The following is a 21,863-nucleotide window of genomic DNA, read 5'->3' as shown; positions in this document are numbered from 1 at the left end:
AAGATGCATATTCAAAATATAGCGCTGCTGGTTTACGACGCAGAGATGAAGACGCAGACCGGGGTTAGCGCTGGCGCGGACACATAACGCGGCAGTGCTCCCTTTGATTCATTTTTTACTGTATCTTTTATTAATACATCATTACAATTTGTTACTTCATCACAGTCTTCCATCACCAATTCATCATCAAGTTTTGTACATCTTTCAGCACAGTCTTTCATTTCCTTATTCATATCCTTGTCCCTGTATCACCAGCCTCATCACTGCTGAAGCTTCTTCAACACTCTCACTATCCGTCAACGCTGCCTCACATCCCTCGTCACTGGATTTCGATTCACAACATTTATTACACATCACTGATCCATCATCCATAATACTGCTTTTCTATTCCTCGTTACGGCATGACCTGCCTCATCCTTGCATCACCATCTTCATCACCGCACTCTTCATCACTACTCCACCATCCCTAGCCGCAAGGTCCTCCCATGCGATTAGATGAGCGCCTTTATTCCTGCATCATCAACTCAAAACAGGAGGTAAGGTTTGCGTTCAAAGTTGTGGTACAAAGTCCAAGATCACGACGATGCGGAGCAGAAGCATTCATGCTCAACCCATCTAAAGCGCACTTCTCCACCTACATTATCCTCTCTCGTGCTCTCTGTACCCTTAACCCCTTGGCTGCAGCGGCTATTCCGCCGCAGCGCTAAGGGGGCGGGGGGACCGCGCGGCACGCCCAAGCTGGTGACGGAACCGCTCCGTCACCAGCCTCGGTTGAGCTGTGCTCATGACGGAGCGATAACGTCATGGCCCCGCCCGCTCAATAGAACGCGCAGCGCAGGTGCAAAATCAGCGCAGCGCAGGTGCGAAATCAGCGCCGCAAAGGCGCGTCGAGCGGGCCATGACGGAACTGCTCCATCATCAGCACAGCGGTTCCGTCATCAGCGCAGAAGCGGTTAAACTCTTTCCTACTCCATCAGTGTATCTCACTCTCTCTCACTACAATTCTTGATCTCCCATTGAAAGGGCTGCACTCTCACACGCAGGATCAGCTAACATCACTCCCCGGGTGGTAGTGAACTGAGAACCCCCTTTGTGCCCTGGTTACTAGATTTACTAGATGGTCACACTCCTCTCTCTCTCTCAATAGATATCAATATATATTATATACATACATATATTTATATCTATCAAAGCAATATCCTTTCAAGCTTAGAGTGCTGCATAAATTATGCAAAAAAGGAAATAGGGAATTGTGGGTAGTTCCCAAGTTTTAGGTGGAGAGCAGCTCCTTTATAGGGAGCGTTCTACGCCACCACCACTCTAAAACTGCTCACCTAAAATGTCTGTTTTTCTAGCAGTGTTTTTAAGCATAGGATTAGCACAATGACATCCAGACAGAGCCAGAAAAGTGACAAAGTCCTTTGCCATTTTTGCAGCAAAGTCTTTAAGCATAGAATCAGCTAGTGACATCCACACCAAGCTGACAAATGACAAAAGCCTCTTACCAGTCCAAGCACAGTATCACAGCTTTGTATTGGTAAAATACCATCCAACAATTTAGAATTAATAATATCATTAATATTAATGGCGATGAAGATCTTTGGTCGATGCACTTATGCGGGGTCCAGAATGAAAAAAATCTTCTTAGGCTATACGTATCAAAGATTCCTGATGAGGAAATCAAGCACTGAACAATCGTAACTTTGTAAGCAGTTTTCTACTCACCAAAGAATCTCAGTGTGTAACTGTGGATTATTCCTAGTTTAAGATCCACTACGAACGAAAGCTTAAATAAGGATGACATCTGCGGTCAGTTTGTCGATGTGAGCTAGGTGTGAGTTATGGGCTGAAGAATTTCAATGTGGGGTAAGGGGAGAACCAGTTCCCATCTGACGATGGAACTGGGGGCAAAGTTAATCTCATTTACCTTTAAACACTTCTGTTTTTGATGGACGTAACACACGTCGATTCGCTGCTACGGTGTGATTGACTAAGAAATTTACATGTGTTGGTGAATCATACTACAATTCGAATTAATCTTCATCTCTATTTCGGTATTGATTGACACATTGATCTTGGCATATGTGATGCAACTCCAAACCAAAAATGGGGGGCGTAGAGGTATTGATAGAGTCGTCCTCCAAACAGAGCTTAGTATAACCAAAGGGAGTCTATCAAAGAAAAGTGAAGTGATTTTTTATTTATTTTAGTTTTTCTAAACGGGGTGGTACTAGGCTCTCTCTTAGAGGTGCAAAGACGAGAGCACAATGTGCTTGTTAAAATACCCCTCACACACTAAAAAACCGTAAGTGTCATGCTTCATCATAGGGGTCTTCCCGCCCCTAAAACGGGACGGGGCGTGCTACGACCAGACGACTACGCGGGAGCACTTAGGTTGTGACAGAGGCTATGTGTGGGTGGATGTGTATCAGTGAGAGTGTAGGGACCTAACACTAGTGGGTGCAAAAAATAGAAAAAGGTTAAAAATTCCCTGGCTTAGTAGAAAAAAATACACTTTATTGGTTTCTCTAGCTGGGAATGTTAAGAAGGGGTTGTGAGGTAGAGCAATAGCTGGCTACCTAGTCGACATGTTTCGTAAGCAGACCCCTACTGCTTACTCATCAGGACCGAAATACTGGTCCCTACATCTAGGTACTCATTCCTAAATAGATATGCCTACTGTCCTATAAACAATCAGCAAAAATTAGCTGGCTGTTTAAGCTTCGGGGCATGAGTGGGCCCAGGTGAAGCAAAAAATATTCAAATGAAAAATGGACCTATTATGGTCTTTTGGCAGAATATGTTCAAAGCCCCATGAGTATGCAGGCGAGGGGTATCTGCGCGGTTTAATGTCCGGCAGGTCTAGAAATCATTATTCCTACCCCCGTGCTCCTCCGAGGATCTGTGTGATGCAACACCAGAAACTGCCTTTGGTTCACTAAAAGCTCTGATATGTATGGAATTTGCAAAAAAATCTTATATCTTCTTCAACTTGAGTGGCAGTGATTTCTTTGTTATTTTAGAAGTTTATGATATCTGAACCTAGGAAACTTTATTCATCTGCTTTGAGGCTGAAGCGAGGCAAACTTAGTTACATTTTGGAAATAGGTGAAATGCCACTTTTTGTGGATAAACAAGATGTAAGCTATACCACAACTTCAGTTGGAAATTTAGCACTTACTTTGGTACCGTAGAATCTCAAAATCTATCGGCTTTAGGTTCTTCAAACGATCCCGGCTAATTTACTCTCCAATTTTACAGTTCATAAGTATTTGATATGGCACAAGAAAACTAATCGTATTGGTAGGCTACGGGGATGTGATCGGAATGTATTGATCAATACTTTTTGAGGCAAGAAAGAAAGCAAGATGGTTGTACAGCCGGTGTATAGGGACGGTGGCATTCGTGTAGGCTGTTGTTCTTTATAGATAGAGCACAATGACTCTGTTTGTGGGAGAATAATCAAATTTATGGATTCTGCTTCAGCTTCTTGGGAAAACCATTACATGATCTTCAGTAATATTGTTTTGTGCCTTATTTTAGGATTGTATTGTCCTTGAAGTGATAAGTGCCAGCGCTGATTTGTGCAACCAGTCGCCCTTTCTTGTGAAAAGAAAAAATTAATTTCTTGAAATTATTTTATTGGCGGTTGTATTGTAATGATTTTTGGTAATTAAGTACAATAAACCATGATTGTTTGTGTATTTTTATTGATATTACATGGGTGGCAGTATGCAGGAAACTGCAGCAGAGATGTTCCTGCTACAATTCTTGTAGAGCGCTCTATCGCTCCTGGTGGCTTCTTGGCGCTTATAGTGAGGAGTCATATGCAGAAGAGCCTGATTTCTGGGTGCATCCATAGGCAAAGATAGTCTTGGATTGTCTCTACAGCAACAGACACTACATTAAAGATAAAGCTTGCAACCAGAAGGCTCTACTTTCTGACTTCCATGTGCCTTAAAGTTTCAGCAGACTCTTATCAAGTGAGTGCAGCTGTCTCTTGGAAAGAAATGGAAGCCCTCTCTGGTAGTAAGAGTTGTGATTCACACAGCACCTTGCCTAACCTGCACCGTTTTAATACTGTCAATTGAGTCACTTCCCCAAGTCAATTCATCCCTTGCTTTACCTTTGACCTTGTGTAGACTCAGGCCTTCATGCCACAGCAAGGTGGCTGCCTTTTTACTTTCAAGTACTCTTCCCATGATGCTTATCACCACCCCCTTTTGTACCGCTTTGTTTGCCATAAGTGTGGCAGGGTATGCTCAGGCATGAGTCCCTTGCTCACTTTGCCACTGGATTCAAGCAAGCCGGGCTGAAGACGGCTGTAACCCCAGAAACCGGTCCTCGGTAGCTTGTTTCTGGTCCAGGGAAGGTATGGCTTGGCAGTTCGGGCTGGACTGTTCCCATGAGGCACAGGGTCAGACTGATTTGCATATAGCCATGTCTGAACTGGGGTGGCAAAGTGGGCTAAAGAACAGTGATGGATTAAACCCAGATCTTTTGACTGGGTGTGAGTGTTTGATTGGTTCGAATGCTCCGTCCATCACCACCCCCTTTTGTACCGCTATCTGTATGATGGGGCAAAATGAAAAAATAAAGCATTTTATTCTTGCTTTGCTCACAAGTCGACCTTTATAGTGCTTTTCTGTTCATTTTAGGGTTCACGTTAGGCTTGGAGCTCAGCCTGGCGGATCAACGAGGCTGTTTCATTCAAGGCTAATAGGATCTTGCTCTTGTCATCTTGAGAATCCTGGTTGGGGATCAGCCATTTAAACGCATAAAGAAACACAAAGGGTTATTGAACTCCTCTCCTCTTGAGAACAATCTTTTCCAGATTTTTTTAGATATGTGCAACCATTTGATCTGCCTTTGGAGACACTTTCCTTATGGGAGGATCATGGCTTTATTGTTGATACGTGGACCATAATATTTCATTTGAATTTATGAGTACAATATTATTTAGACTTGCTCACACTAAGACTGGCCAAGAGGGGGAAGTGTGACATTTACAAAAAGGCTGCTACTGCTAGGCAAGACCGACTGTGACAGAGCCGGCGGGGTGGCGAGAGACTGACTCCACCCCAGTCCCTTTTGTCATTTGACGAGCCTCCATTTATCAGAGACTATGCACTTTAATCTTTCTCAACTCCTGTTCTGTTATAAAAGGACCCTGGACCCTAGGAAGCGACAAGCGACAGGGGTGTGACACGCCTGGAGTGCCAGAGGTTTACAGTTCCAATTGTAAACATCCTGTGAATCACAGGTGCTCGCCTTGGTTCGAGGCGCGCCCTTTGTTTGCACGTCTCTTCGGGCGGGGGTGATTTGCCTCTCCCTGGCTGCATCCAATTGATGCAAAGTCGCTTGTACATTTAACAAAGCCATTTTCAGGTGTTGGATCTATGGAGTGATGGTGTTACATAGGGGAGGGGTCTTTAGACACTTGCAAAGCGGATCTTTTCTTTGGCTTCGCCTGCATACCACCATGGGACCAGGCCACCAATACTTCAACTTCCAGCCAGAAACACCTCTTAGCTCTCTTTATGGCTGCCTGGCCCTCAGCACTCTCTCCACCTATGGCTGCCTGGCCCCCAGCATTCATTCCGCCTATGGCTGCCTGGCCCTCAGCACTCTCTCCGCCTACGCTGCCTGGCCCTCAGCACTCTCTCCGCCTATGGCTGCCTGGCCCTTAGCACTCTCTCCGCCTATGGCTGCCTGGCCATTAGCACTCTCTCCGCCTATGCTGCCTGGCCCTCACCACTCTGTCTGCCTATGGCTTCCTGGCCTCACCACTCTCTCTACCTATGGCTGCCTGGCCCTCACCACTCTCTCTGCCTACGGCTGCCTGGCCCTCACCACTCTCTCCGCCTATGGCTGCCTGGCCCTCACTACTCTCTCCACCTATGGCTGCCTGGCCCTCAGCACTCTCTCCGCCGATGGCTGCCTGACCCTCAGCACTCTCTCCGCCTATGGCTGCCTGGCCCTCACCACTCTATCTGCCTATGGCTGCCTGGCCCTCAGCACTCTCTCCGCCTATGGCAGCCTGGCCCTCAGCACTCTCTCTTTATGGCTGCCTGGCCCTCAGCACTCTCTTTTTATGGCTGCCTGGCCCTCACCACTCTCTCTTTATGGCTGCCTGGCCCTCACCACTTTCTCCACCTATGGCTCCCTAGCCCTCAGCACTCTTTCTGCCCATGGCTGCCTGGCCCTCACCCCTCTCTTCACCTGTGGCTGCCTGGCCCTCATCACTATCTCTGCCTATGGCTGCCTGGCCCTTACCACTCTCTCTGCCTATGGCTGCCTGGCCCTCAGCACTCTCTCCGCCTATGGCTGCCTGGCCCTCACCACTATCTCTGCCTATGGCTGCCTGGCCCTCAGCACTCTATCTGCCTATGGCTGCCTGGCCCTCACCACTCTCTCCGCCTATGGCTGCCTGGACCTCACCACTCTATCTGCCTATGGCTGCCTGGCCCTCACCACTTTCTCCGCCTATGGCTGCCTGGCCCTCACCACTCTCTCCACCTATGGCTGCCTGGCCCTCAGCACTCTCTCCGCAGATGGCTGCCTGACCCTCAGCACTCTTTTCGCCTATGGCTGCCTGGCCCTCACCACTCTATCTGCCTATGGCTGCCTGGCCCTCAGCACTCTCTCCGCCTATGGCAGCCTGGCCCTCAGCACTCTCTCTTTATGGCTGCCTGGCCCTCACCACTCTCTTTTTATTGCTGCCTGGCCCTCAGCACTCTCTCCGCCCATGGCTGCCTGGACCTCACCCCTCTCTCCATCTATGGCTGCCTGGCCCTCACCACTCTCTCCGCCTATGGCTGCCTGGCCCTCAGCACTCTCTCCGCCTATGGCAGCCTGGCCCTCAGCACTCTCTCCGCCTATGGCTGCCTGGCCCTCACCACTCTCTCCCTCCATCTATGGCTGCCTGGCCCTCACCACTCTCTCCGCCCATGGCTGCCTGGCCCTCACCACTCTCTCCCTCCATCTATGGCTGCCTGACCCTCACCCCTCTCTCCACCTGTTGCTGCCTGGCCCTCAGCACTCTCTCTGCCTATGGCTGCCTGGCCCTCAGCACTCTCTCCTATTTGGGTCCCTCACACTCTGCTCTCTGTCCCTCGTCATTCTCTGCTCCCTGTGCCTTCTGAACTCTGCTGCCTGGCTCTCACCCATCTCTCCTGCTGGGGTCCCCCAGGCTCTGCTCTCCGGCCCTCACCCCTCTATGACGCCTGCCCACCCCTGCTCTGTTCTCTGGCCCTAATTACTCACTGCTGCCTGTATCCACCACTCTTTGCTCCCTGTGACACAGCCCTGATTGGTGTGTCTGTCCCTTTAAAACTCCAGCCGCCACCTCCTCCCCAGCCTGCGGCCTCATTAATCATTACACTGTGCGCTGTGCCTGCTCTCTGCCAATCCTTGCCTGTGAGGGATGGAAAACAACCTTATCAGGCACCTTGGGTTCAAGGGCCCTGGCTGGCTCACCCGCACAGATCCCAGACTGCCCTTTACTACTCTCTCCACTGCCCACCTGATCCCAGACTGCCCTTAGTTACTCTGCCCTCTGCCCACCTGATCCCAGACTGCCCTCTGCTGCGGCTCCTGCTGTTTCTGTCCACTGCCCACCCAGGCAGGGGCAGAGAATGTCAACAAGAATATACCAGCAACAAAGCTCAGGTCTCCTGCCCCTGTTCATTCACCTTTGGCTCTTAGTCTGTGGGCCAAAGTGTTTTATTTTGGGACCACGAGTGATATATTCCTGGTGCTAAGCCAGCTCTTCTAAAAAAAAAAAGTGCTGTGCAAAGTACACTGGCCTTTCAGCTAGGTTTGTGCTACTGAAATACCAAATAAAAAACACTAGAATAAAGGGCTCGATTTAGACAAGGGCGGATAGACAGATTCTGCCAAAAGGTCAGAACCCGCCCCTTGACCTCCATTGATGTAAGCACCCTGCTGAAGCCTTGGTGCAACCTTCCACCACTACATACTTCCAATACCCTCTCAGAATAAAGAGGTTCTCAACGTTATCATTACAAGCGGACCAACAGGGTCAGCTACAGCACCTACAAGAACCTTTGAAGATACCCACCTATAAGAACCTTTGAAGATACCCACCTACAAGAACCTTTAAAGATACTCACCTACAAGAACCTTTAAAGATACCCACCTACAAGAACCTTTAAAGATACCCACCTACAAGACCCTACCTACAAGAACCTTTGAAGATACCCACCTACAAGAACCTTTAAAGATACTCACCTACAAGAACCTTTAAAGATACCCACCTACAAGAACCTTTAAAGATACCCACCTACAAGACCCTACCTACAAGAACCTTTGAAGATACCCACCTACAAGAACCTTTGAAGATACCCACCTACAAGAACCTTTGAAGATACCCACCTACAAGAATCTCTAAAGATACCCACCTACAAGAACCTTTGAAGATACCCACCTACAAGAACCTTTGAAGATACCCACCTACAAGAACTTTTAAAGATACCCACCTACAAGAACGTTTGAAGATACCCACCTACAAGAACCTTTAAAGATACCCACCTACAAGAACCTTTGAAGATACCCACCTACAAGAACCTTTAAAGATACCCACCTACAAGATACCCACCTACAAGAACCTTTGAAGATACCCACCTACAAGAACCTTTAAAGATACCCACCCACAAGAACCTTTAAAGATACCCACCTACAAGAACCTACCTACAAGAACCTTTAAAGATACCCACCTACAAGAACCTTTGAAGATACCCACCTACAAGAACCTTTAAAGATACCCACCTACAAGAACCTTTAAAGATACCCACCTACAAGAACCTTTGAAGATACCCACCTACAAGAACCTTTAAAGATACCCACCTACAAGAACCTTCGAAGATACCCACCTACAAGAACCTTTAAAGATACCCACTTACAAGAACCTTTGAAGATACCCACCTACAAGAACCTTTGAAGATACCCACCTACAAGAACCTTTAAAGATACCCACCTACAAGAACCTTTGAAGATACCCACCTACAAGAACCTTTAAAAATACCCACCTACAAAAACCTTTGAAGATACCCAGCTACAAGAACCTTTAAAGATACCCACTTACAAGAACCTTTAAAGATACCCACCTGCAAGAACCTTTAAAGATACCCACCTACAAGAACCTTTGAAGATACCCACCTACAAGAACCTTTAAAAATACCCACCTACAAGAACCTTTGAAGATACCCAGCTACAAGAACCTTTAAAGATACCCACCTACAAAACCCTTTAATGATACCCACCTACAAGAACCTTTAAAGATACCCTTCGGGCAACCTGTGCGGGGGACGTAGTTAGCTGCTTACTCAGCAAATAACAAGTCTTTGGAACTGGAAACTTCCTACATTAGACCACTTCTCAAAAAGAAAAAACCTCAATCCATCTGACCCAGAAAATCAACGTGGCCTAACGGCTAAGGTGGTCGACCTCGGAACTGGGGAGTCTGGTTCGAGACTCGGCAGGGATGCTCAACATTCTGTGATTCTGGGCAAATCACTTAATCTCCCCGTGCATAAAACAAATGAATGTCTCAGTCTGTAACGTAACTGGTGCTCATGTAAAGCACTCTGATACCTTTGGGTCAAGTTTGGGATATATAAAACTCCACAAGAAAAAAAGTTGTATGGACCGTTCTTAGGAAAAATATTTCAAAGGACGGTGTTTACTCGCTCAAAAAAAAGGCAGCGGCAAAACAGGAACTGGGACATATGGAAACTTAGCAGCCGAGCCCAGACCCTCTTTGTTGCACTTTACAGCCTACTCTCCTCCCTCTTCTCTTTTATTCTAAGACACTGTAAGCACTTTACTTGAGACAGGGGGACAGACATTGTTATAACAGTCGTTTGCTGGCTCTAATCTTCTAGTGAGAGGGCCATTGCCTTATAAAGCGCTCCCCCTGTTTTTACTCATCATGCACATTTGTGCAGTGCCGCCCAGCACACGGGGGCATGTTTTACTTTATATGTTGTTGTTTACCACATGGTGGTATGTTCCACCCTTTTACGATTTTAACAAATCAAATAAAAGTATTTCTCAAAGAACAAAATGACTTGCAGTCGGAGTAATAGTCCGGCTTCAGAGCAGGCAGAGGGACAGAGTCCGGCATCGTAGCCGTTCAGGGTGATCTCAAAGTGACAGGGGGCAGAAACGGCGCGGCCGCACTATTGACTCTGGATTCATCAGCTAAGTTTCACCCTGGCCGACACCATACGCTACTACAAAGACTTCGAAATGTGTGAAAAGGCTCTACAATGGATTGACTCTACCCTCAGGGACAGTTCTACGAACCTGCCGCCACCTGTCACATCACCCCCTTCCACCCAACACTGCGGTGTCCCTCGGAGGCCCATCATATCCCCTGCTACTCAACATCTATGTAACCCCCTTACCAAACCAGATTAAGTCATTCAACCTCACATGTTCCATGGGTAGCAATGTGAGGAGCACCCTTCATACCATCCTACAGCGTGGTTGGAGTGCGGCACATGGACAGGGTGTGATGTGCTTGGGGCCCATGGACAGTCAGAGGAGCCTAGCACTTGACCAGACAGTGTGAAGAACTGTGGAGCACCGGCACACAGTGCAACGTGCTCAGGGCGCACAATCACTCAGTGTGAGTTGCTCGAGCCCATGAGAAAGGATGACAGGCTTTGCACACGCGGACAGAGTGTGAGAGTAGTGGGGGCACATGGACAGACACGGGGAGAAGCCGCAGCACATTGAGGCTCAAAGTGAGAAGTGAGGAGCTATACACACATGGACAGACACAGTGAGGAGCTATACACACATGGACAGACACAGAGAGGAACCTCAGCACACTGAGGCTCAAGGTGAGAAGTGAGGAGCTATACGCACAAGGACAGACGCAGTGAGGAGCTATACGCACATGGACAGACACATAGAGGAGCCTCAGCACACTGAGGCTCAAGGTGAGAAGTGAGGAGCTATACACACATGGACAGACACAGAGACAAGCCTCAGCACATTGAGGCTCAAGGTGAGAAGTGAGGAGCTATACGCACAAGGACAGACGCAGTGAGGAGCTATACGCACATGGACAGACACATAGAGGAGCCTAAGCACACTGAGGCTCAAGGTGAGAAGTGAGGAGCTATACACACATGGACAGACACAGAGAGGAACCTCAGCACACTGAGGCTCAAGGTGAGAAGTGAGGAGCTATACGCACAAGGACAGACGCAGTGAGGAGCTATACGCACATGGACAGACACATAGAGGAGCCTCAGCACACTGAGGCTCAAGGTGAGAAGTGAGGAGCTATACACACATGGACAGACACAGAGACAAGCCTCAGCACACTGAGGCTCAAGGTGAGAAGTGAGGAGCTATACACACATGGACAGACACAGAGACAAGCCTCAGCACATTGAGGCTCAAGGTGAGAAGTGAGGAGCGATACGCACATGGACAGACACAGTGAGGAGCTATACGCACATGGACAGACACATAGAGGAGCCTCAGCACACTGAGGCTCAAGGTGAGAAGTGAGGAGCTATACACACATGGACAGACACAGAGACAAGCCTCAGCACATTGAGGCTCAAGGTGAGAAGTGAGGAGCGATACGCACATGGACAGACACAGTGAGGAGCTATACGCACATGGACAGACACATAGAGGGACACAGTGAGGAGCTATACGCACATGGACAGACACATAGAGGAGCCTCAGCACACTGAGGCTCAAGGTGAGAAGTGAGGAGCTATACACACATGGACAGACACAGGGAGAAGCCTCAGCACACTGAGGCTCAAGGTGAGAAGTGAGGAGCTATACACACATGGACAGACACAGAGAGGAGCCTCAGCACACTGAGGCTCAAGGTGAGAAGTGAGGAGCTATACACACATGGACAGACACAGTGAGGAGCTATACACACATGGACAGACACAGAGAGGAACCTCAGCACACTGAGGCTCAAGGTGAGAAGTGAGGAGCTATACGCACAAGGACAGACGCAGTGAGGAGCTATACGCACATGGACAGACACATAGAGGAGCCTCAGCACACTGAGGCTCAAGGTGAGAAGTGAGGAGCTATACACACATGGACAGACACAGAGACAAGCCTCAGCACATTGAGGCTCAAGGTGAGAAGTGAGGAGCTATACGCACAAGGACAGACGCAGTGAGGAGCTATAAGCACATGGACAGACACATAGAGGAGCCTCAGCACACTGAGGCTCAAGGTGAGAAGTGAGGAGCTATACACACATGGACAGACACAGAGAGGAACCTCAGCACACTGAGGCTCAAGGTGAGAAGTGAGGAGCTATACGCACAAGGACAGACGCAGTGAGGAGCTATACGCACATGGACAGACACATAGAGGAGCCTCAGCACACTGAGGCTCAAGGTGAGAAGTGAGGAGCTATACACACATGGACAGACACAGAGACAAGCCTCAGCACACTGAGGCTCAAGGTGAGAAGTGAGGAGCTATACACACATGGACAGACACAGAGACAAGCCTCAGCACATTGAGGCTCAAGGTGAGAAGTGAGGAGCGATACGCACATGGACAGACACAGTGAGGAGCTATACGCACATGGACAGACACATAGAGGGACACAGTGAGGAGCTATACGCACATGGACAGACACATAGAGGAGCCTCAGCACACTGAGGCTCAAGGTGAGAAGTGAGGAGCTATACACACATGGACAGACACAGGGAGAAGCCTCAGCACACTGAGGCTCAAGGTGAGAAGTGAGGAGCTATACACACATGGACAGACACAGAGAGGAGCCTCAGCACACTGAGGCTCAAGGTGAGAAGTGAGGAGCTATACACACATGGACAGACACAGAGACAAGCCTCAGCACATTGAGGCTCAAGGTGAGAAGTGAGGAGCGATACGCACATGGACAGACACAGTGAGGAGCTATACGCACATGGACAGACACAGAGAGGAGCCTCAGCACACTGAGGCTCAAGGTGAGAAGTGAGGAGCTATACACACATGGACAGACACAGAGAGGAACCTCAGCACATTGAGGCTCAAGGTGAGAAGTGAGGAGCTATACACACATGGACAGACACAGAGACAAGCCTCAGCACATTGAGGCTCAAGGTGAGAAGTGAGGAGCGATACGCACATGGACAGACACAGAGACAAGCCTCAGCACACTGAGGCTCACCAGACAAGCCTCAGCACACTGAGGCTCAAGGTGAGAAGTGAGGAGCTATACACACATGGACAGACACAGAGACAAGCCTCAGCACATTGAGGCTCAAGGTGAGAAGTGAGGAGCGATACGCACATGGACAGACACAGTGAGGAGCTATACACACATGGACAGACACAGAGACAAGCCTCAGCACACTGAGGCTCAAGGTGAGAAGTGAGGCGCTATACACACATGGACAGACACAGAGAGGAACCTCAGCACATTGAGGCTCAAGGTGAGAAGTGAGGAGCGATACACACATGGACAGACACAGTGAGGAGCTATACACACATGGACAGACACAGAGACAAGCCTCAGCACATTGAGGCTCAAGGTGAGAAGTGAGGAGCGATACGCACATGGACAGACACAGAGAGGAGCCTCAGCACATTGAGGCTCAAGGTGAGAAGTGAGGAGCTATACACACATGGACAGACACAGAGACAAGCCTCAGCACATTGAGGCTTAAGGTGAGAAGTGAGGAGCGATACGCACATGGACAGACACAGTGAGGAGCTATACGCACATGGACAGACACAGAGACAAGCCTCAGCACACTGAGGCTCAAGGTGAGAAGTGAGGCGCTATACACACATGGACAGACACAGAGAGGAACCTCAGCACATTGAGGCTCAAGGTGAGAAGTGAGGAGCGATACACACATGGACAGACACAGTGAGGAGCTATACACACATGGACAGACACAGAGACAAGCCTCAGCACATTGAGGCTCAAGGTGAGAAGTGAGGAGCGATACGCACATGGACAGACACAGAGAGGAGCCTCAGCACATTGAGGCTCAAGGTGAGAAGTGAGGAGCTATACACACATGGACAGACACAGAGACAAGCCTCAGCACATTGAGGCTTAAGGTGAGAAGTGAGGAGCGATACGCACATGGACAGACACAGTGAGGAGCTATACGCACATGGACAGACACATAGACAAGCCTCAGCACACTGAGGCTCAAGGTGAGAAGTGAGGAGCTATACACACATGGACAGACACAGAGAGGAGCCTCAGCACATTGAGGCTCAAGGTGAGAAGTCAGGAGCGATACGCACATGGACAGACACAGTGAGGAGCTATCCGCACATGGACAGACACAGAGAGGAGCTATACACTCATGGACAGACACAGTGAGGAGCTATACACACATGGACAGACACAGTGAGGAGCTATACACACATGGACAGACATAGAGACAAGCCTCAGCACACTGAGGCTCAAGGTGAGAAGTGAGGAGCGATACGCACATGGACAGACACAGTGAGGAGCTATACACACATGGACAGACAGAGAGAGGAGCTATACGCACATGGACAGACACAGCGAGGAGCACATTGAGGCTCAAGATGAGAAGTGAGGAGCTATACACAGATGGACAGACACAGTGAGGAGCACATTTATTCTTAAGGTGAGAAGTGAGGAGCTATACGCACATGGACAGACACAGTGAGGAGCTATACGCACATGGACAGACACAGAGAGGAGCCTCAGCACATTGAGGCTCAAGGTGAGAAGTGAGGAGCTATACGCACATGGACAGACACAGAGAGGAACCCCAGCACATTGAGGCTCAAGGTGAGAAGTGAGGAGCTATACACACATGGACAGACACAGTCAGAAGCACATTGAGGCTCAAGGTGAGAAGAGGGGAGCTATTATACGCACATGGACAGACACAGAGAGGAGCTATACGCACATGGACAGACACAGTGAGGAGCACATTGAGGCACATGGTGAGAAGTATGTACAGATAAGTGCTGAAAATAGGCTTTAGGTGAGTGCTTATTTTTGTACCGTCTGGGACATCATTATAATGAGCTGTCAACCCTAATCATAAGACTGGAAGTTTGTTGCAGAATGAGCACATTATTTATTTCATCCTCCCTCGATCTCTGATTAATGCCATTGTAGCAATAGTTTAACTTCTATCTAAAACCCACGCCAGCCCTCAAGAACATGCTGAGTTACTTCAAGTGTCTAGGAGTGCACCCTGCATTCAGACAACTCACTCTCCCCCTCCACTTTCAAACTCAGCTGGCACTCACAGGGATCACAATGCACTCACACTGATTACCATGCACTCACACCACCCTCGCCCTGCACTCAGTGACTGCACTGCACTTATGCCACTCACCATGAACTCACACCGTTCTCCCTCCACTTACCCCGCAGTCACATGAGCGCATCGCTCACTTTGCACTCACAGTGATCACGCGGCACTCACACCATTCACCCTGCACTCACAGGGATCACAATGCACTCACACCACCCTCGCCCTGCACTCAGTGACTGCACTGCACTTATGCCACTCGCCATGAACTCAAACCGTTCTCCCTCCACTTACCCCGTGGTCACATGAGCACACCGCTCACCCTGCACTCACAGAGATCACTCTGTACCTCACCCTGCAGTCACACAAGCACACTACTCACCCTGCACTCATGTGACACTTCACTCACCTGTCCCCCTCACTGATCACTCTGCAAACTCACTCAAACAGGCCCATCACTAACCAGGCATTCATTCATCCCACTCTGCACTTACATCCGCACCATACGGTCACCTCACTCACCCTGCAGTCACTCCTCTTACCCTACTCTCACACTGTTGCATCACTCACCTTGCACTCACATGGGCACTCCTGCCACCCACACAGTGCAGAGGGTTAAGGTGCCTACTACAAAGAACGTGTACAATGCAGATCACGTAGCTGAGTGTGAGTAGACTATGAGGAGCGCTATAAAAAATGAAATGTTGGTCTGAAAGGGGCTATAGAGAGATGAGGTGCATTGATGGTGAGTGGTACTGAAGGAATTCATGGAAAGGAGGAAATGGGGAAGGGGCGATAAAAAAGACTGTTGCACCATGGGCGCCCAGTGTTAGGGCTAGCCCTGGCTGGGAGTCTTAGCCCCCCCCACCCCTGAAAGTCGGCTCTATGTGTGCCCCTAGGAGCTATGCACACGTGGACAGGCAGACTAGCCGTGGTTTGGGGCACGCTCACAAGAGATTGTGACAAGCTTGTTGTGCAAGGACAGGGTGAGGTGTCTCACAAATCTATTTAGATGTTCAGCCTCTTGCACTCACCCACTTCTTTCCAATGGACGGTTTTAGAGAAACCGTTTATTCCATCACATGTGGCCAATGTGAGTCATTTTCTGTTAGTGAAGGAACAGAAATGGGTGCTGAAACTTGGCACCGACCGTAGAGGGCTCAATGACGACATACCCTGGTCCTCTCTGTGAGGACAGGACTCTGCCAGCTGACGTTATGTCATCCAGATTTGCTAGTGTTCTGTCTATATGACCCATAGGGTTGTGATTATTATTCCTCCAGTCACTGTAACCTGTTGGTTTTTCCTCAGGAGTATAATACTTTACATACTCAATATAGCGTTACTGACCAGGGGGCAATAAATGCTCCTGTCTGGTGAACCAAGGCTATATATTGTTAATATTCACAGTAATAAAGGGGCCCACATCACTCCGTAGTCTAGTCGGGTCCGTTTTGGAACCTCGCCGGTCTTTGTTTATTAATTTCACCATGACTACGAGCCACCGGGTTATGATTGGACAATGTATCGAGTGCCCAACCAATCACAGCACTCGGTACATTGCCGGCATAGATACGACCTATGGCGAGGCTCGGTTGTTTACCACGTGGTGTACTCTGCCTATCTGGGGCAGACTAACTTAAACTCACCTCCAGCAAGCCGGCGTTACCTCCCCAGACGGCACAGATGCCGCGTTGGAGTACCGACGGAGAGGTAAGGGCTATGTTTGATATTCTAGAGTGTTAGTACAAGCCCGTAGGTGCCGTTGGCACATCATTGAATCATCGTAGGGAGACTAGAGGGGTTTGGTGAACTTATGGTGCCTATGTAAGATCGGTTGAGCTATGACAACATTGCTCGTCCTATTGGTGTTATGACGCATTAGTACAAGTGCTCGGGTGCTTTCAGGCACACTATGTGATCATTAGAGTTGGAAGAATTATTTTAGTTAACTCGAGGTTTTCCTCGAAGAACCGATAAAGGTAGAACAATATCGCTCTTCCTATCGGGCTAGTTCATACAAACGAGGAGGGTCATGTGATCTTTATAACGGACCTCAGTTGTAGAAAAGCTTGCTTATACCATCATCGAAGTATCATTTTAGGAAATGCACTGGAAGGACCCTTTTGGGATCAGTACTTCGTAATGTGCATTTCTACATACTGAACAGAAGGTAGTGATCTCCACCATCTGTAAACGGAGATTATGAGAATGAGCGAATTCTATGCTGTGTTGGAACACGCTTGTGGTGGGTGATTCATTTTTGCATTTATTCACCTCAACAGAGCGGTGCTTCACTTATGTCCTGAGCCGCAGCCAGGTGGGGTGAGGTCTTCACATTTTACACATCGGGTAAGATGTACTATATGAAATTTGAAAACCTTCAAGTTCTATGAACATTGGGAGGCACTAGTATATACAGTGCAATCGGCCTTATCTTCCTTACAGGCCTCATTAATGATGAAGGTTACTCATGATAATGTGGACAAGGATGTTTAGAGACAAGTTATGTGTGATGTACTCATTCTATTCTTTTGACTCTTTTAGTGAACAACCGAATCTGTAAGAAGATACGGAAGAGTACACCTAGGAGGTCCAGGTGACTTGTATACCAGTATCTGAGTTGTTTCACTTTTTTAGAACACTATTTCTTTATGTTTGTTTACACTTTGGTTCTGTTTGCAGTAGCAGCAGTCGTTTTGACAAGGTCCTGAAGAAAGCAAGGCCACATGGCCGCAATTTGCTGAAACATGTTGACCACGTTCCACTACTAGACAGTTTATAAATTTTCTCTGTCTTGGCTATTTTTAATGTTGGCATTGGAAGCTATATCCAATTAAATTAGTTTTTTGCTCCCTAAACCAATTTGACCTACTTTACTCTGATTTTTTGGTATCACATTTTCTCTACACTGCACATTTTCTGTTACCCCATCAGCCACGCCACACATATATATATATATATAACCAACTATTTCTGACAAGAGGTGACCCCACGCTGCCCACAGGAGGGACCGTTTATCATCTATTAGGCCCTTTCCTGGTTGAGATCAGGCAGTTTGGTGTGCGGGTCCCCAGAACCCCAAATGATGAAGGGCGGTTCCGAGTGGTGACTGATGGGTGTTCAAGACCATACACTTGATTGGCTCACTTTTATCCTATAAAGAAGAGTTGTGGCATAGCTAGTGGTACTAGTTCTCAGCCACTATCCGAGTATCCTTTGTTATTACTTTGACCCTCTGGTACCCTTGTTGTTGTGAAGGTTCGAAAGGGCGTGTATCCAGAGCACGGTCATTAAACTAGCCCTAGGGTCCCCCGTAATCGTATGTGTTATAGCAGCCTCTTGCACCTTCAACCCAGCACCTTTCACGAGGGTTGAAGGCAAAGCGCCTGGAGGAGAGTTAGCTGTCGTGTTCGCTGGATGAAAGCCTGCAAATGCTGTATTTGTCACCTGCATCCAATCAGTAAAAAACATACAATGCCCGAGTGTCGTGCCTCCAGAACCCACCAGCACTTGCTGCCTGCACCAAATCAGTACGTATTTTAAATATTAATAAATGAAAAGGCGCCTTGCGGTAGCAGCAATGCAGAACGTTGGCGCTTTACGATTTTGTAAAGAACCACTGTTCTTATAAATAGAAGGCGGGCAGCAGAAAGGTCTAACACCTCTCCCTCGCTTGATGCGGAAAATAAAAAACGTAGTGGCCGACGATTATTACATTTGTAGGGAACAGAATAACATATCAGCGTTTGAGATCGTAGTCGCTGGGCAGTTTTCCGCGCGAGCCCCCAGGAAGTAGCGTGGGGGGGGGGGAGAAATTAATATAGCTTTAGATGGGGGTGGAGGGGGGCTGTGGTGCGGTGGGAGGCGGGGGTGCATTTCTAGCTGCGGTTCGGAAACCGAGCGTTCAGCAGTGGGGTGGGTGGATACGCACATTTAGATCACACGCGGGCTGGCATAGGAAGAAAAAAGAATCGTAATTACATTAAGCAAGACTCCCGCAAAACATGGAGGGCGGCGGCAAAGACCCTTCTGGATAAGAGCGGAATCCCTCAAAAACGACGGAGGCCGCAGATAATTGCAAGCCATGGGAGCCTGTTGCCTAGCAACCGCCTAACACCAGCCTCCAGGTCCCATAGTAATCTGGTTGTGATGCCGAATGCCCCCCCCCCCCCTTCTCTCGTCTCCATCTCAGTGGTTTCCTCGGGAGGAATCCTGCTGGACCGCCCTGGGGTAGGGGTGAAGGGTGCCGGGGTGGATGGAGGGGGGAGGGGGTGGGTGTTGACACTGTACGGAAAGGGGTCTGACTCTCTCCCATCAAGGTGCCCCTACATTCAAGATACCTATTCTTTCATACCCATCAGGTGCATTCCATTTTAATTACTTTTTTTTTTGCTTCTTTATATAGCGCCAATCATTTTAGCCCAAGGAATATAAACCCCATTTTACAATAGGGATTTACAAGCGAGAACGCAGGTGCGAACCTTGATAGTGGCACATTAGTTTGCACGTATGCAGATCGCCCATTAGGAATAATTATTGTAATGAGAGCACGCAGGAGAAATTCTTTTTTTAATCTGTTTATTTCCTTTTTTTTAAATCGCAGTCTTCATTTTCCATCCTTGACAATTCTATCGTTTATGGGGATCCCCTACTAATTCTGTGTTTTGCTGCTGTTTTTTTAATGTGTTTTTTGGTCGTTTTAATATATTTTGGAGGGCGGGCTAGGTTCAGCCGCGCTTCCATCCTTTTCAGGGTGACTTGCAGCCCACAGACCCTGCCAACCAATCCGGGGACTCCCCTCGTTTGTGGGGGGGTCTTGCCTGTCTATCACTGGGTGATGATCAACAGACATTGCATCGTCTTGCTACGTTACTCATCAAAGCCATTTTTCGATAAATAGTGTCGCGGATAGAGTCGATAACCACTAATATATTGTATCATATCACAAATATAGCGCATTGTTGCCCCGGGGGTGGCCCCGATACGGCGACCGTGATAATCTGGAGATTTAAAGTCTTCCAAATGATGCCCCCACCCTGCGGGGTAGCCCCTCCTAGGTATCACGAAAGGCTGGCGGGGAAGCCCCTGTCTGTCGCACTCATATCACCATCCTGTCTGCAGTAGGCAGCAGAAGCGGGTTTGTTTCAGTGTGCGCTGCACAATAGCATAACATACAATAACATATCACATCACATCATACCATTACATACATACCATGCAAAGTCATTTTTATACCTTAAGACATCATTTTCCTATCGTGATAGAACATAGCCCCAGGCTGTCCATTTCTGCCCGGCCTTCACAGGGGGCAGTAGCCTGCGCTCCTTCGCCCTCCCATCACCACAGTCGCCCCAACGTGCCATGAACGCATTGCCTCGACGCCATAGGCGCTACACTGCGCCCAGCTCTGCTGATCACCACAAATCGCCCCTGTATGCCATGAACCCACAGCCCCGTCGCCACAGGCGCTACACTGCGCCCAGCTCTGCGGATCGCCACAAATCGCCCCTGTGTGCCATGCCCTCCAGTGTGCCATGAACCCACAGCCTCGTCGCCACAGGCGCTACACTGCGCCCAGCTCTGCTGATCGCCACAAATCGCCCCTGTGTGCCATGCCCTCCAGTGTCCGATGAACCTATAGCCTCGTCGCCACAGGCGCTACACTGCGCCCAGCTCTGCTGATCGCCACAAATCGCCCCTGTGTGCCATGCCCTCCAGTGTGCCATGAACCTATAGCCTCGTCGCCACAGCCGCTACACTGCGCCCGGTTCTGCTGATCGCCACAATTCGCCCGTCAGTGCCAGAAATACATAGCCTCGTCGCCACATGCGCTACACTGCGCCCGGCTCTGTCTGCCAGAAATACATATCTTCGTCGCCACATGCTATACACTGCGCTCGGCTCTGCCCCGCTTCAGTCCCCGCCCCCACCCGTTCCCCTTCAGCGGCCCGGCGTGTGGGGTACTCACTCCAAGGTAAGAGAGGGGATCTTCAGCTTGTCCCTCCTGCCTTTCATGGCTCCCTCTGCCCACTGGTGCTGCGCTCCCCTCTGCCTGCCAGCCTCTCTCCCCGGCGCTGTCAGCTCAGCTGAGATAATTGCACAAGGCGCAGCTGGCCTTTGGGGGAGTGAGCGTGTGTGTGTCTGTGTGTGTGTGTGTAGTAGCGGGAAATGCAAATGTCTTGAGTGCAGTGCATATATGGCTATCGTGTTAAACTGCAGCCTTCTCCTCAGCAGAGTTCAGGGCGGCCCCTCCCGGACCGAGGGCGGAAGTGCTGCGCCAGCACTTTCATGCTTGCACCAATGCTAATGGAGGAGTCCCACTCCAGGGGTGCTGACGCCAAGGCGGCAGTGACGTGACACAAAATGAAGGGCCACACTGGAGAATGAAGTGGGGGCCAGAGTCCCCTACATATCACAGATATGGTGGGGGGCCTGTGCCCACAGGTGCACCACCAGGGGCGTGTTACACCCCAGCAAGACGAAGGTCAACGTCGACACTGCAAGTGCTCCTCCTAGGCACTTAGACAAAGTTTTGTACTACCCACCTGCAAAGGCACTTCCCCAGGGGTA

General features: G+C 49.1%; 1 protein-coding gene across 4 annotated transcripts in view; it reads right to left on the bottom strand.

The window, feature by feature from the left end:
* The window catches only part of MAST3 (microtubule associated serine/threonine kinase 3), a 189,584-nt gene extending 168,128 nt beyond the window's left edge, over positions 1-21,456 (bottom strand). Inside the window, exon 1 of one of the 4 annotated variants that reach the window (XM_086946984.1) lies at positions 21,262-21,456. In XM_086946984.1, coding sequence (XP_086803110.1) covers positions 21,262-21,308 — 47 coding nt within the window. In that variant the 5' untranslated portion in view covers positions 21,309-21,456. The remainder of the gene's footprint in view (positions 1-21,261) is intronic. The other 3 variants (XM_086946986.1, XM_086946983.1, XM_086946985.1) reach the window with 3 other exon arrangements.
* Positions 21,457-21,863: the final 407 nt, after the last annotated feature.

This window comes from Lissotriton vulgaris, chromosome 12 (assembly GCF_964263255.1).
Source record: "Lissotriton vulgaris chromosome 12, aLisVul1.2, whole genome shotgun sequence".
Taxonomy (NCBI): Eukaryota; Metazoa; Chordata; class Amphibia; order Caudata; family Salamandridae; genus Lissotriton; species Lissotriton vulgaris.
This window is presented reverse-complemented; position numbering and strand designations above follow the sequence as displayed.